The sequence below is a fragment of the Oryzias latipes genome, chromosome 15, assembly GCF_053564925.1.
Source record: "Oryzias latipes strain Hd-rR chromosome 15, Olatipes_Hd-rR_3.1".
Classification (NCBI taxonomy): Eukaryota; Metazoa; Chordata; class Actinopteri; order Beloniformes; family Adrianichthyidae; genus Oryzias; species Oryzias latipes.
This window is the reverse complement of record NC_136251.1, coordinates 10,631,188-10,645,101: the sequence shown is the minus strand read 5'-3', so window position 1 is coordinate 10,645,101 and position 13,914 is coordinate 10,631,188. Positions and strand designations below refer to the sequence as shown.

Here is a 13,914-nt window from a genome sequence, read left to right as displayed (position 1 = left end):
CCAAGGTGTTCAGGTTCTGAGCGTAGACGTTGGTGCTGATCATACTATATTTAGGTTCACCTTCGAACCAAGAAGTAGAGAATTTGCTTTAATTCACAGTGGCCGTGATTCTCTACAAGTAATAGTCTGGTTTTATAGGATGGAGTTTAGAGAACATTGTTTTATGAAGCTTCAACAAATGACCATTATTGTGTTCTACAAGATGATCTGCCGCTTTGACCGTTGTGCTATCCTAGGCACTTTAACATTGGGAGTTGGGTCATCTAGACCCACTAGACAGTGTTCTGAACCTTTTTTCTTCAATAATTTGTGATCTTCACTGGTGTCTATGGATTACATGAAATCTTTCCACCTTTATCCACCTTTGTCATGGTAGGGAGAACACGTCAATGTAAGGATGGGGTCATCTAAGATAGCACAAGGGTTAAAGACCCACTCCAATGAAAATGTTTTTTTTATGGCATTTTTTCTCATGATGAATGACATATGTAAAGAAAATTCAGCTAATAATTACATTTTTGAATATTTTTTCATTGACATCATTGTGAATCAGGAGCAGAAAGAAAATGCTGTTTGAAAGAGCTTGTAGGAGTGACGTAGAAGATACAATTGGCTATCCACAAGCTCCCTGCTCCACTCCATTCTGATGCATCCACTGTCAGACAAATAAATCTATGTACGTCTTTGTTTTCCTCGTCTGAGCTGGAATCTGGATCAAAACTGTACAGCTGGATTGGTCCATTATTGCTCGCCATTTTTGTTGCACCGCTAATGTTAAGTTGGGGTTGTGAAAGCTGCTCACAAGCTACCGGGAGAGCGTTTAAACAGGTGGATGACGGGAAATGGAGGGGGGGGGGCTTACTCTGCACCAAAACAGTTGCGCCGACAACTGCCCCTCAAGAGAAACACTGTTTGATTTTGGCTAAAAATTGCATAATAATAAGTAAATGACCGCTGGGACCGCTTTTAAAACAGATCAAGAGACGATTGGAGTGGGACTTTAGGGTATTTTACAGGTTAACATTAAATACGATCAGTGTTTTAATGAGAATAAAAGCAAATCAGATGTATATTATTGCAGCTGTTTCATTTGTGATTTACCATATTCTTTTCATAGTAAATGAAAGCTTTCATGGGTATTGTTCTTTACACATTACTCAGGAGAAATGGGCATGGAGGAGCAGGCCGGGGGGAATGTCAGCCTGGCCAGCCAAGGCTACAAACGCAGGTCTCCATGGATCGGGATCTTCGGGGCGAGTCCAGGGAACGCAGGGAAAGTCGGCGGCTGGCAAAAGGACGATCCTTGGAGCACGATCCTGTGGGAGGAAGTGGTAGTCGAACAAAGGAGGGTGGTTACCTTTTAGACCATGGTGGCGGCCCTCATCGACAAGTAGCGACGCTCCCTCCCAGAGACAGGGGCCATCCTGGGCCCGTTCAGGGTCGTGGAATGGGCGCTGGAGGGGAAACGGGTGATGCCTCTCGAGCTGGACAGAGGACGGTGGGTGGGGTTGGTGCGCTGCATGAACACACAATTTCTCAGCAAGCCCCTCCTCCTGAACTTAGAGAACCTCTGGGTTTGGGTCCCAGCTCAGCTAGCAGTCAAGAACCCGGAGGGAAACGGACTAAACGAGAGAAGGCCGAGAGCATGCTGCGCAATGATTCACTTAGCTCAGACCAATCGGAATCTCTGCGGCCTCCTCCGCCACGGCCCTACAAATCCAAACGAGGGGTGGGGGCTGGAGGGAAGAGGCAAACTAGTGTCAGCAGCTCAGAAGAAGAGGGAGTGACGACCCCGGAGTACAGCAGTGGTGATGATGCTGAGATAGAAAGTGTCAGCGAGAGAGGTGAGAACATTTTGATTTATCACTGTTTGCTCATGAAGGATTGAACTCTGTTATTTATTTATTTTTGCAACATGTGAGATTAAAATCTTAAACCGATCTTCTTTTGACAGGATTTAAGGAAGTAACTAAAGTAAAAGCTTGGTCTGCTTGTCTACATCAATCTGTAACATCGTAAATCTTCAGTATGTCGGATGTGCATACTGTATGATTGTTACATGTTTATTAAAAGGCAGTGTCACACAGCCACGACGTACATGGGCGTATTACACCGATTAAAATTGGTCTAACGAAATATACGTGGAAAAAGTGAGACAACTTGTTGTCTTTATGTATAATTTTCACAGATGTATCACGAGTGAACCACGTTAAAGTCGAAGCAGAAGTACAAATAAACCACACAAAGAACACGTAAATCAATGTGGAACATGAATCATGCGTCATTACACCGCTGTCTATTTTCAATTCATTAGTGATCTGTGCATCAATTACATAGTTTGAACTTGACATGTGTGCTGTATATGCGATACGGAAGTTATACATTGGTGGTACATGCGTGGAACCATTGTGGAAAGCCACAAAATGTCTCTTTTTTTACATGTTACAAACAAGGTTGAGAGTTATCGTGAAAACGCTAACGCTTCTAACATAGTTAATGCGTAGCGTTTATGCAGATGTTTGTCCGAAGTTTATAAATTTAACATCGATTTTTCAGCACCGTCAACGGCACACAGAGATTTCTCCAGTTTTCTGTCTTTTGGTGATATTTTATCTCCATGATAGAATATTTCAACTGTAGAACATCCTATTCCTTTTTCATAATTCTTTTTTATATTCTGTGTTACTATGTTTTACATTGTTTTACTGTGAAGCACTTAAAGTTTATTAATTTTTTTATTATTATTATCCAAAAATGTACAGCTTTATTTTACAAGCATTATTCCCTCTGAAGGACTCCAAGACTTTTGATCACTTTTCCTATCTAAATTTTAAGAATGTTTACATTTTTCATGAGTTTTTAAGAATTAGTGACACAATATATGCTTCATGTATAACATACAGTTGTAGCATTACAAGAATTAGTTTTTACTTTATTATGCACATTTTAGGCTCTGTTTTAACTTATAGATGTAGGTTTAGAAATGCAAGTTATTGAGACAATTTTTGTTTACTGTGCACCTATATTTCATCTGCAGTTCACGGGCGTTGTTTTTTTTAACCAGACCTGTGAGAAATGACAGTGAGGAATCTATCCTATGCCCTCCATGCTTTGTGTTTAATTCCCATCACACCAGACAGGAAGCACACGCCTTTCAGCAAGTATGTTTAAGCATTCCCACTTGAGCTTCGTCTCCTGGGTTGTGTATTTGAGAAGTGGAGAGAACTGCTCACCATCAGTTTAGCGTCATTTCCTTTTTTTAAAGACTTTGCTCTGCTTTGACTCATTTCGCACCTAGTAAAACTGTTTCTGCACAACCAGGTAGTGATATTAATCAAACTACTCAAACATCATAAACTTTTAACACAAGGGTTTAGTATTTTAGATATACATTTAAATCCTGGGATGTGTGCATAGAGTCTGCAGTAAAGCAGAATGCATGCTAACAAGTGTTTGAGTTTGTGCATGATTGTTTTGCGGGTGTCGTGTTTCATTGTTATCAACCTGGCCCTGAAGGAGGAAATTCCCACATTCAGGGATGTACGTGCGAGTCAGCGTGCGTGTCTGATTGGGGCAGTTTGGCCCCTTTTAATCCAGCGTTGACCCAGCGTGATCCTACATGTCCCCCAGCTTGTGTTCCAGCTGGGTTCTGTCACTGCAGAACTAAGCATGTGTCTATACCAGAGCTAAACTAATATGCAGAAAAGCATACAAACTCTAACAATGGGGTGTTGCAGATTTTCACAGAACACCTGTTTATGTCTGCTGCAGCTTATGATACAAATCATCAAACCACCAACCAACCAAACTTGCTACTGCAGCTATACAATGTTATTAAGAATGGCTGCAATCTTTTACCTGGCCCAAAAAAGTAACAATGATTTTGACTCTTTTTTTTTAACCTTTTCTAGCACTCGTTTCTTTTGCTTGTACTGTACTCTTCCATTTCAGATTTTGCTTCCTTTTGAAGTTTTGTCGTATTTTATCCTCTTATGTTTTATAAATTGAGTTTAAAACACTTCTTTAAAAAAAAATTTCTTCAATCCAAGTTGTTTTTATAGCACGTTGAAACACAATTTATCATTGTTTTATATGTTATTAACAGATGTGGATATTTGTTTTAGTAATTTAATTAACTTGGCAGTTTTTGCATTCATTTCATATCTTTAACTGATTCAGCATTATTCCTTAGTCCCAATGGCTGGATATGGGCAGTCTGCAAGCGAAAAATAGGCAAATCTGTACAGGTTGCCCATGGTCAATTTTAAGGCCGTAGACCACTTATTTCTATTGACACGCGGTGGTCGACAGGTTGGAGCCAGTGACTGTATGTGAGAACTGGACTGAGCGACTCCTCCCCCCTGGCGTTCCAAACAGGAAGTACCTGCTGGCTCCAAGAAGTCAAAATGCCATTGACATGTAAAGAGAATTAAACAGCTCAGTCATTTATGTTCTTGCCAATCCCAATTTCTTTCATGATATTTTTTCTATATCGCAAGTTAGAACTTTCACCACGTTTAGCTGTGATTATGCGGCTTCTATTGTTTGGTTTTAACAGGGTCATTTACTTCACTTTTTACCCAATTTTTCACTAGTCTTGTGTTGCTGATGGTGGGAAACTTCCAAAGCTGCAAACTTTCATTCCATAAAAATTCCTAGTGAGGTTCTTTTTTGGTTCTTGGAGACAAAGACAATGCCTAACTGAGTAAATGTCAATCCAACAAAATGACATTCCACTATGCCTGTGACATCCTGATCCATAAATCTAATTATAAAAGTTAGTTAAGAAATACATGTATTACAAAGGTAATTATTATTACTTGGGAAAACTTCAAACAAGCGATTTTTTTTTTTGCAGTCATGTGTATGTTTGAGTGTTTTTTCAGCTGTATTCCACTCTTCTGGTTATGTTCCTCCACACTTTATGTGGATGTTCTCTGACAGTCCAGAAGAAACATGCTGGATCTGACTGAAACCAGATCTCGTTGCTTGTTCAAGCTTCATCTTCATGTGGACACTAATGCGGTGCATTCCTTGGACTGGGTTTTGCACAACGTGTGCCCCGACATCCATTACGATGCCGTTTAGAACCTGGCTTGATATCCTAAACACTGTTGTGGCTGCAGGAGGCTGTTCCCTTTTTTAGCTCGAGACAGAGGCCAGGTCAGCTCTGAGATGTGGCTGCAGGCAGCTGAGAGCCATCCAGGCATGTGAATTGGAGTAAGATTTGTGCAGAAAAACAAACACACTTACTCTTCCTCTAACGGGACAGCATCAAGGAATGGCAGCACACTATAAACCCAACATGCAGATATCTCCTTTTCTACTGGTTTTGCTTCTGAAAAACCAATTTTTTTTTTTTAATGGCCTTTAGATAGTTTCCTGTATTTTTTTGGGACACTGTCTAATATATATATATTTTTTTACTTTAAAGACCCACTCAAATAAAAATTGTATTTTGGGTGTTTATAACATGTTCTTGTGGCATTTATCTGATGGTGGAAGACCGAAAATTAAGCTTGAAGTTGCATTTCTGGGTATTTCTTTATTCACATCATTGTGAATTGAGGTGAGGAAAAAAATACTGTTTGAAAAAGAGCGTATTTATTGCGTAGAAAATACACCTAAACACCACAGTAGGCACGACACAGACTTGTTGAGACATAGCAATGGTCCTTCATTAGGGTTAGTGTCATTTCTTTTTGTCGCTGATGTGTTTTAAATCTGGTCACAAGCTATTGTGAAGATGCAGATGAAAAACTTTTAGAAGACATTCATAAAGTGAAGAAAAATGCTGGTTCACAGCTTTCCGATTGACATTTATTGAACGTATATTACTTCTATTACTTTGCACTTTGTGACGAATAACTAACTTTAAGCCCCTTTCATTGCATGTTTCTGAATGATTTGCCCTATAATAATTGATATCAGACAGTGATAAATGAGGGTTGTCGCTGAAGCTCTTTCTATCAGATCTGATGTTGCTGTGATGGTTTGTGCTGAAAACCAATTACTGCAGGCTCTGCACCAACAGTCAGATTCTTTTGCAATAAAAGCGCATATACTTCATGAGAGTCAGCCATCCAGGCATGCTTCGTCTATCATCTCATAAGTCAGGTTCCGTGTAAAACAGGTCAGTTATGTTGATTATGTTCTACATATTCAGCAATATCAACACGCATCAGGAAAAGTCATGTGAGTACATACCAAGGTATTTTCTGTAGATTTTTGACTCCCTGGACTTTTGATACAGATCTATGTCTCAGTTGATTAAAAAAAAACATTAAAAGATCAGTTCCTGTAGATCCTCTCAGACAGAAAGACATGCAAACTTCTCTCCTTTTAGGTCTGTAATGGAAGGTAAAAGGTTTCTTATAGAAATACCCATTTTATTTAGGGGTACTACAACAAATAATTCTGTTTATAAGTTTTCCAAGAATAAATAGTTTGTTGAAGTAACAAAATAGATTATGTAAACAGATGGTGCGTTCTCTGTCCAGTCACAAATGCTTAGTCCTGGAAGCCAGCACTTCAGTTTCCTGGGAACACTTCCTTGTCTGTGTCTTTGGTGCATTTTCTCTTGCATCCAACAGTTTACAAGGGGGCGGGGTCTAATTGGCCTTGAAATAATAAAATATAGGAAGGATTTCAACTGAGTTGAGCAAGCATAAACTCTGACAATTTGCTAAAAACAGTGGCTTCTCTAAGCTGCTGTTTTAACATCTATAGTTTTATCCTAACTCTAAAAAAGTATAATGCACAAATTATGCAAAATAATCTGTGGATGACGACAACAGGGCTTATTCAAGATAGGAATATGTTAGTTTCATTCAAAAACTATTATTGCTGTGCTGAAAGCTGACAGCACGTGAGGAGGTGGTGAATTATTCAGAATTTGGTCAAAACCATTTATCCTGAATCTTCTTTTTAAAGATCCACTCTGATGAAAATGATGATTTTGGTGTTTGTAACGTATCCATGTGGCATTTTTCTGATTATGGAGGACATGTATTAAAAAATTAGGCTTAAAAATGCATTTCTGAGTATTTCCATCCACCCATCCATCCATCCATCCATCCATCTTCCACCGCTTATCCGGGACCAGGTCGCGGGGGCAGCAGTCTAAGAAGAGACGGCCCAGACTTCCCTCGCCCCAGCCACTTCCTCCAGCTCCTCTGGGGGGCCCCGAGGCATTCCCTGGCCAGCCGACAGACATAGTCTCTCCAACATGTCCTAGGTCTTCCCCGGGGCCTCCGCCCAGTGGGACATGCCCAGAGCACCTCTCCAGGGAGGCATCCAGGAGGCATCCGGTCAAGATACCAGAGCCAAATCAACTGGCTCCTTTTGATGTGGAGTAGAAGCGGTTCTACTCCGAGCTCTCCGTGGGTGACAGAGCTTCTCACCCTGTCACTAAGGGAGCGCCCAGCCACCCAACACAGGAAGCTAATTTCAGCCACTTGTATTTGGGACCTTGTCTTTCGGTCATGACCCATAGCTCATGACCATAGGTGAGTGTTGGAACAAAGATCGGCTGGTAAATTGAGAGCTTTGCTTTTTGGCTCAGCTATATCTTACCCACAACGGACCGATACAGCGACCGCATAACTACAGACGCATCTCCGATCCACCTATCAATCTCACGCTCCGGTCTTCCCTCACTCGTGAACAAGACCCCCAGATATTTAAAGTCCACCGCAGGGACACTCCACTGACCGAGAGATGGCAAACTACCTTTCTCCGGTGGAGGACCATGGCCTCAGATTTAGCGGTGCTGACCCTCATCCCAGCCGCTTCACACTCGGCCGCAAACCGCCCCTATGCACGCTGGAGGTCCTGGCCTGATGAAGCCAACAGGACAACATCATCTGCAAAGAGCAGAGATGACATCCTGTGGTCCCCGAACCAGACCCCCTCCGGCCCCTGGCTGCACTTAGAAATTCTGTCCATAGAAACTATGAACAGAACCGGTGATAAAGGGCAGCCCTGCCAGAGTCCAATGTGCACCGCAAACAGGTCTGATTTACTGCCGGCTATGCGAATCAAACTGGACGAACGCACAAAACACATATGGACTGGATGAGCGAACTCCCACAATTCCTCCAGCACCCTAAAGAAGGTGTAGAGCTGGTCCACTGTTACACGACCAGGACAGAAACCGCACTGTTGTCCCTGAATCTGAGGTTCGACTATCGGACGAACTCTCCTCTCCAGTACCCTGGCATAGACTTTCCCAGGGAGGCTGAGGAGTGTAATTCCCCAATAGTTGGAACACACCCTCCGGTCCCCCCTTCTTAAAGAGGGGAACCACCACCCCTGTTTGCCACTCCAGTGGTACAGTTCCCGACAGCCACGCGATGCTGCAGAGTAGGCAGAGAGGTTCTGAGTATTTGTTATTCAGAATTGTTGGGAATCAGGAGCAGATGAAAAACAAGCTCCCAGTTCCATGCCATACTGATGCATGCAGACAAATAGATCTATGTACATCTTTGTTTTCCTCGTCTGAGCTGGAATCTGGATCAAGACTGTACGGCTGGATAGCTTCGACATTGCTCACCATTTTTGTTGCATTGATATTGGTTGGGGGTGTGAGGGGCTGCAAGCTAGTGGGAGAGCACATAAACAGATGGATGGCGGGAAGTGGGCGTGTGCCTACTGGGCGGACTTTATCCTAAACATGTCCTTGTGAACACAGCCACTCAATCCAAAGGTAGAACGGACGTTCCACTGATACGTACCTGATTCATCTCATGATATCACAGCTGTAACTTTGTTTTCATCTGTGTTTTTCATCATTCGGTTCTGAGTGTCATTTCACTATTAATTAATTTTTTTTTCAGCATGAGATTTTTTTTTTTAATTCACCAATGCAGAATCAATAAGAAATTGAAGTCTGTGATTGAGGAAGCATAGAAAGTGTATACATGTATTTAGAGGAATAAAGCAACAATGCTGTGTAATTATTTAGGAAAAAAACAGCAAACAATTTATGATTTCAGATTGTTGTTTTTTACAGATTCCTAAAGCAGGATTTTTGGTGTTTAACCATAACGTAGTTGATATGAAACATAGTACGTAGTAAAATATCTGGTATAAGTATCTGATGATGACCTGAGCCATTTGTAGTTTGGCTTCTAATTGTGTTTCTGTCCTCAGAAGCAGCAGAACAGAGCCTCATGTGGGCGACCCACTGCACTGGATTATGTCCAGGTCTGAAGAAAGCGGGATTGTTTCAGCAAAGCTCTCGCTGGAAGATTATGTAATGACAGTAGAAATTGTCACAGCGAGTTAACCTCACAGCCTCCTGGCTCCCAGGAACGCTTGGCTCTGTTTTACTTCTCATCATGACAGTGACGTTGAGGTCCTGCAGACTCACCTCCCATGTAGAAATGTTCAGCTGAGCATCAGCGTAGAAGAACCTGGTTAAAAAAAAAAAAAGCTTTAGGATGGAATTAAAGCTGCAGCAACATTTTTTATAAAGGTTTGCTGGTTGATTTCTGCAAATCCTGCTATCTCCACTGTTTTTCTCCTGTTAGGGCTTTTTTTTGCAGGATAAGAAAAAAAAGTTAACACGCACCATGCAGTAAATTATTAAACATAGATGAAAATCTTGTTTTTGTGTTCTTGTTCTTGTGGCATTTTTCTGATGACAGAGGACACAACTTAAGAAAATGAAGCTTAAAATTGCACTTCTCAGTAACATTTTATTCAGATTGTTGTAAATAAGCAGCAGACAAAAAAATGCTGTTTAAAAAGGATTGAAGTTGTGGCTTGGAAACCACAATCAGCAGGCCACAAACTCCCTGCTCAGCTCCATTCTGATGAATCCACTTGCAGTCAAATAGATCCATGCTCGTCTTTGTTTTTCTCGTCTGAGCTGGCATCTGGATCCAAACTGTACTGCTAGATAGCTCCAGTATTGCTTGCTATTTCTGCTGCGTCTGTAATGTTAGGTTGGGGGTGTGCAGGGCTGTAAGCTAGCGGGAGATTGTGTAAACAGAGAGCTCTCAGCAAGAGGGAGGGAAGGGAGTGCGGGTTTGCTTCACGGCCCCAGAACCCGACAGTTTTTGTTTACATTTTTTTTGCACCAAGTCTTTTTTATTAATTTTGTTTTTTGGAAACAGTACAAAACATACAACATGAAACAACATCCCCCCCCCCCCCCCACCCCCACCCTCCCTCCCACTCTCATTGTACCATTCAGTCTCAAGTCTTACAGAAGCTTAGACACCTGGCGGGACACAATAAAAAAAAAATAAAAAAAATACCAACACCTATTCACATTACAAGCCCGGTCACAGACATTTTTTGGCAACCATGACATCCAAGTCTCTCAGATGCTCCAATATAGGATTCCATGTTAGATAGAACCTCTGCACCGATCCCTTCATAGAGGATCGAATTTTCTCCAGCACCAAAAAGTGCAGAAGGTCTTTCAGCCACATGTTGAAGGTTGGAGGGTATTTTTCTTTCCATTTGAGCAGTATGAGTCAGTTTTTGTTTAAGTTTTGGCTAAAAACATTATTGTTATTGAAAGACTTTTGATCTACTTTTAAATTGATCAAAAGCTGATTGATGTAAGACTTTAAGTATATCAATTTATGTCAGAGCTTAACAATTATATCTTAGATTGCACAAAGTTGTGGAAATGTTCAAAGTTATTGGTGAGTAGGCTGAAGAGGAAATCTCTCTTTAGGCTGAAGGGCTCCTAATGGAGGAGAGCTTCAGCCTAAAGAGAGCTTTCCTCCTTTCTAAAACTAAGATTGATCCTACCTTAGCCCCGCCTCTTCTGTGGGAATGCATGCACTTCTTGCCATTGAATTAATAATCCTTTCTTCAAAATGCATACTTTCCCAAAACTTTGTTTAAAGGCTGTTTTAGGTCTTGATGGTAGCATCGTTTTAAAGTGATGAAAACTGAATTGTGAAATTGAAGACAGTTTATTTCTATTCATTTCTCTTATTTTGCTGTTTTTGGATTGTTCATTTGAGAAGATTTTTCAAGTTTACCTCTTTGTGATGCAAACAAACTGTTGCCAAAATTGTGGGGGTTTTGGGCAGTCATATATAATGGACAATATATATTTAAGAAATCACAAATGAAACTGGAAATGCCTCAAAAACTACTTCAAGTTTGGTCAAAACCAAACTAGATTTTTGACTCCATACCTATAAACTTAAATCCTATTTTCCAAAATATTCCTGAAGTGGCTCGTTGCTACATTTTTTTAGAAGTAAATCCTCAACAGCTAATCTACAAAGCATTTAGGAGGGATTTAGGGCATTTTAAAAAGGCTTAACTGTCCTCTTGTATCGTTGATGCCTGTTAGTACTACCCTTTAGATCAGGTCCTGCTGCTTTGGTGATAAATTTCTAATTCTAGCTGGTTCCTAAATACGGAAAAAAACCTAACCCTTTCTAGGGTAAAAAAAAAAACCTGCCTTGTGTGCAGCCGGTACATTTGGAGGAGCTGAGCAGGGGAGAACTAAGGCTGGTATGTGTTGCGATAAAGTCTGCAGTTCAAACAATGCTGTGCTCCATGCAGCTGCACCGAGTGAGATTGTCTTTCTCTCTTGCAGGCGACTGGGAGAGCTACCCTCATGACCCCACGGTATGGCATGTACGTTGATTATTTCCTGCTGTAAAATCTTCCAATTGGCATCAAAGTTGAGGGTTTATTGTTATGTTTATTGAAAAGCCAAAAAGGTTACCTGTGCTCCTAATATTGGAAGTATTGTTCTGTTTCTTGAATGTTTTCTCTTCAACCTGTGACTCCTACATTTACAATTGTCTTAGTTAAGTATTGGTTCAGGCACTTGATTTCATGCTTTCTACATTTTAATTAAATTTCAAATAGTTAAAAAAAAAAAAAAAGCTTTTAGTAGCTAAAAACGTTCTAAAAACGTTTTGCCTGATTTCCCCCCACCCTAACTAACACCCAGTTTCCCACGTAAAAAAAAAAAAAAAACTTGACGCTGATTGATTGCTGACTCAGAAGCATTTGTTAAAGTTCTCAAACTCCAGAAATTCGTCTGTTTGCACCTTTTGCCACAGTGCCTTTAGTGTCAGCATTTAAAGTTGACAGTATTTTGTCCTAAAGTTCCTTGGAAAGAGACACGGGTCACTTTGATCAAAATTGTTGTCTCCTATAAAAAAGGAACAAAGACAGAAGACAAAAACAAGAAATAAAACGCAAAAGTAAGACAGAAAAAAATCATATCCAAAATCAAACTAAATGAATTGCAAATTTGACAACTATGAAACAAGTTTCATGGAAATATTTCTCTTACCAGTTTGGATGTAAGGAAAAATGCCACTCTCAGCCAGCAGAGGGCACTGTAGGGTTGGCTTGCTGGCCTCCGCCTCTGTTGAAGGCTGGGGACATCCAGCTTTTTATATCTGCTGCTGAGACTGTTGGAGCTGGTTAGACCATTGACCACATGGTGGAAACTTTTAGAGATGTATTTATATTAATCATAAACTTGCTAAGAATAGAACGGATCAAACATTGATTTTCTAAGCATTTGTAACTATTGATAGATATAGAAATAATTGACATATCTTCAAAAAATCTATTGTTCTTAGGCTAATGCAGCTAGGTTATCTGTTTTTATATTTTGTCTTTGCTGGATGAGTCACAACTTTTGCCTGACCGGGCTTGGATGTCAAATATCATTGTGCAGGTTTTAATGAAAAAGTTTGATCATGACGATGAGCCACCCAGCTGAAACATGGTGTGTTCATTTGTTTTGGCCGTGCATTGTCACTACATCCATCTAACATGTTCACTACAACCATCTATCTTTACCATTGCATCCATTGAACATCGTCACTACTTTTATCTAAGATCTTCCCTAAATCTATCTGACTTTATCACTATAACCATCTAACATCGCCCCACTATCCATTTAACATCTTAACTACATCCGTCTATTGTAACTCTATCTAACATCGCCCCTCTATCTATCTGACATCTTAACTACATCCATCTATCATTGTAACTCTATCTAACATCATCACTACATCTATCTAACATTGTCACTGCATCCATCTCATATTGTCATGCTATCCATCTATCAACGTCACTACATCCACCTACCATTATCACTACATTTATCTGACATCACTACATTCATGTAGCATTGTCACTACATCCATCTAATACCGTCACTACATTAATCTAACATTGTTACTACAGCCATCTAACATAATCTTACTTTTTTTTTTTTTTTTTTGCAGCATCCTGTAACGTGGCAACCATCAAAGGAGGGAGACCATCTAATTGGACGGATCACCCTCAGCAAGAGGAGCGCCACCATGCCAAAAGAAGCTGGTGCTTTGCTTGGGTTGAAGGTCAGTTTATCCAAAAACAAGTAACCATGAGGGATACATTTGACTGAATGTTATAACATTTGTTTTCTTCTTCTCCCTTTCTTTGTGTGTCGTTTTGTCTTCAGGTGGTGGGAGGTAGAGTCACTGAGTCAGGGAGATTAGGTGCCTTCATCACCAAAGTCAAAAAGGGAAGCCTTGCTGACGTGGTGGGACATCTCAGAGCAGGTGAAGACAACGAGCCCATCTAAGAATGAGGACTTTAAAGGAATCATTGACTGTATATGAGAACTGGACTGAGTGACTTCTACCCCCTTGCGTGCCAAACAGCGTACCCGCTGGCTCCAAGAAGCCAACATCCCATAGACCTCTATAGAGAAATAAACAGCAATTACTCAATCATTATTTTTGTCAAAATAACCATCCTTGCTCTGCTACGTTTTAACATGTTCTTGATAATCCTATTTTTTTAGGATTCTCCAGAGCCCAATTTCAAGTTGTAGGGGTGTGGCTTTCTAACAAGCTCACTCCTGATTAGTGGGAGTGGTTGCTATAGAAATGTTGAGTCAGACCAACTTGGACTAATTAC

At 40.6% G+C, this 13,914-nt stretch overlaps 1 protein-coding gene across 7 annotated transcripts in view; it reads left to right on the top strand.

The window, feature by feature from the left end:
- Positions 1 to 13,914, top strand: part of rims1a (regulating synaptic membrane exocytosis 1a) — a 130,747-nt gene that overhangs the window by 64,397 nt on the left and 52,436 nt on the right. For all 7 annotated transcript variants that reach the window (XM_078931701.1, XM_023963227.2, XM_078931700.1 and 4 more), the window contains exons 6-9: positions 1,162 to 1,844; positions 11,576 to 11,616; positions 13,236 to 13,349; positions 13,454 to 13,553. In XM_078931701.1, coding sequence (XP_078787827.1) covers positions 1,162 to 1,844; positions 11,576 to 11,616; positions 13,236 to 13,349; positions 13,454 to 13,553 — 938 coding nt within the window. The remainder of the gene's footprint in view (positions 1 to 1,161; positions 1,845 to 11,575; positions 11,617 to 13,235; positions 13,350 to 13,453; positions 13,554 to 13,914) is intronic.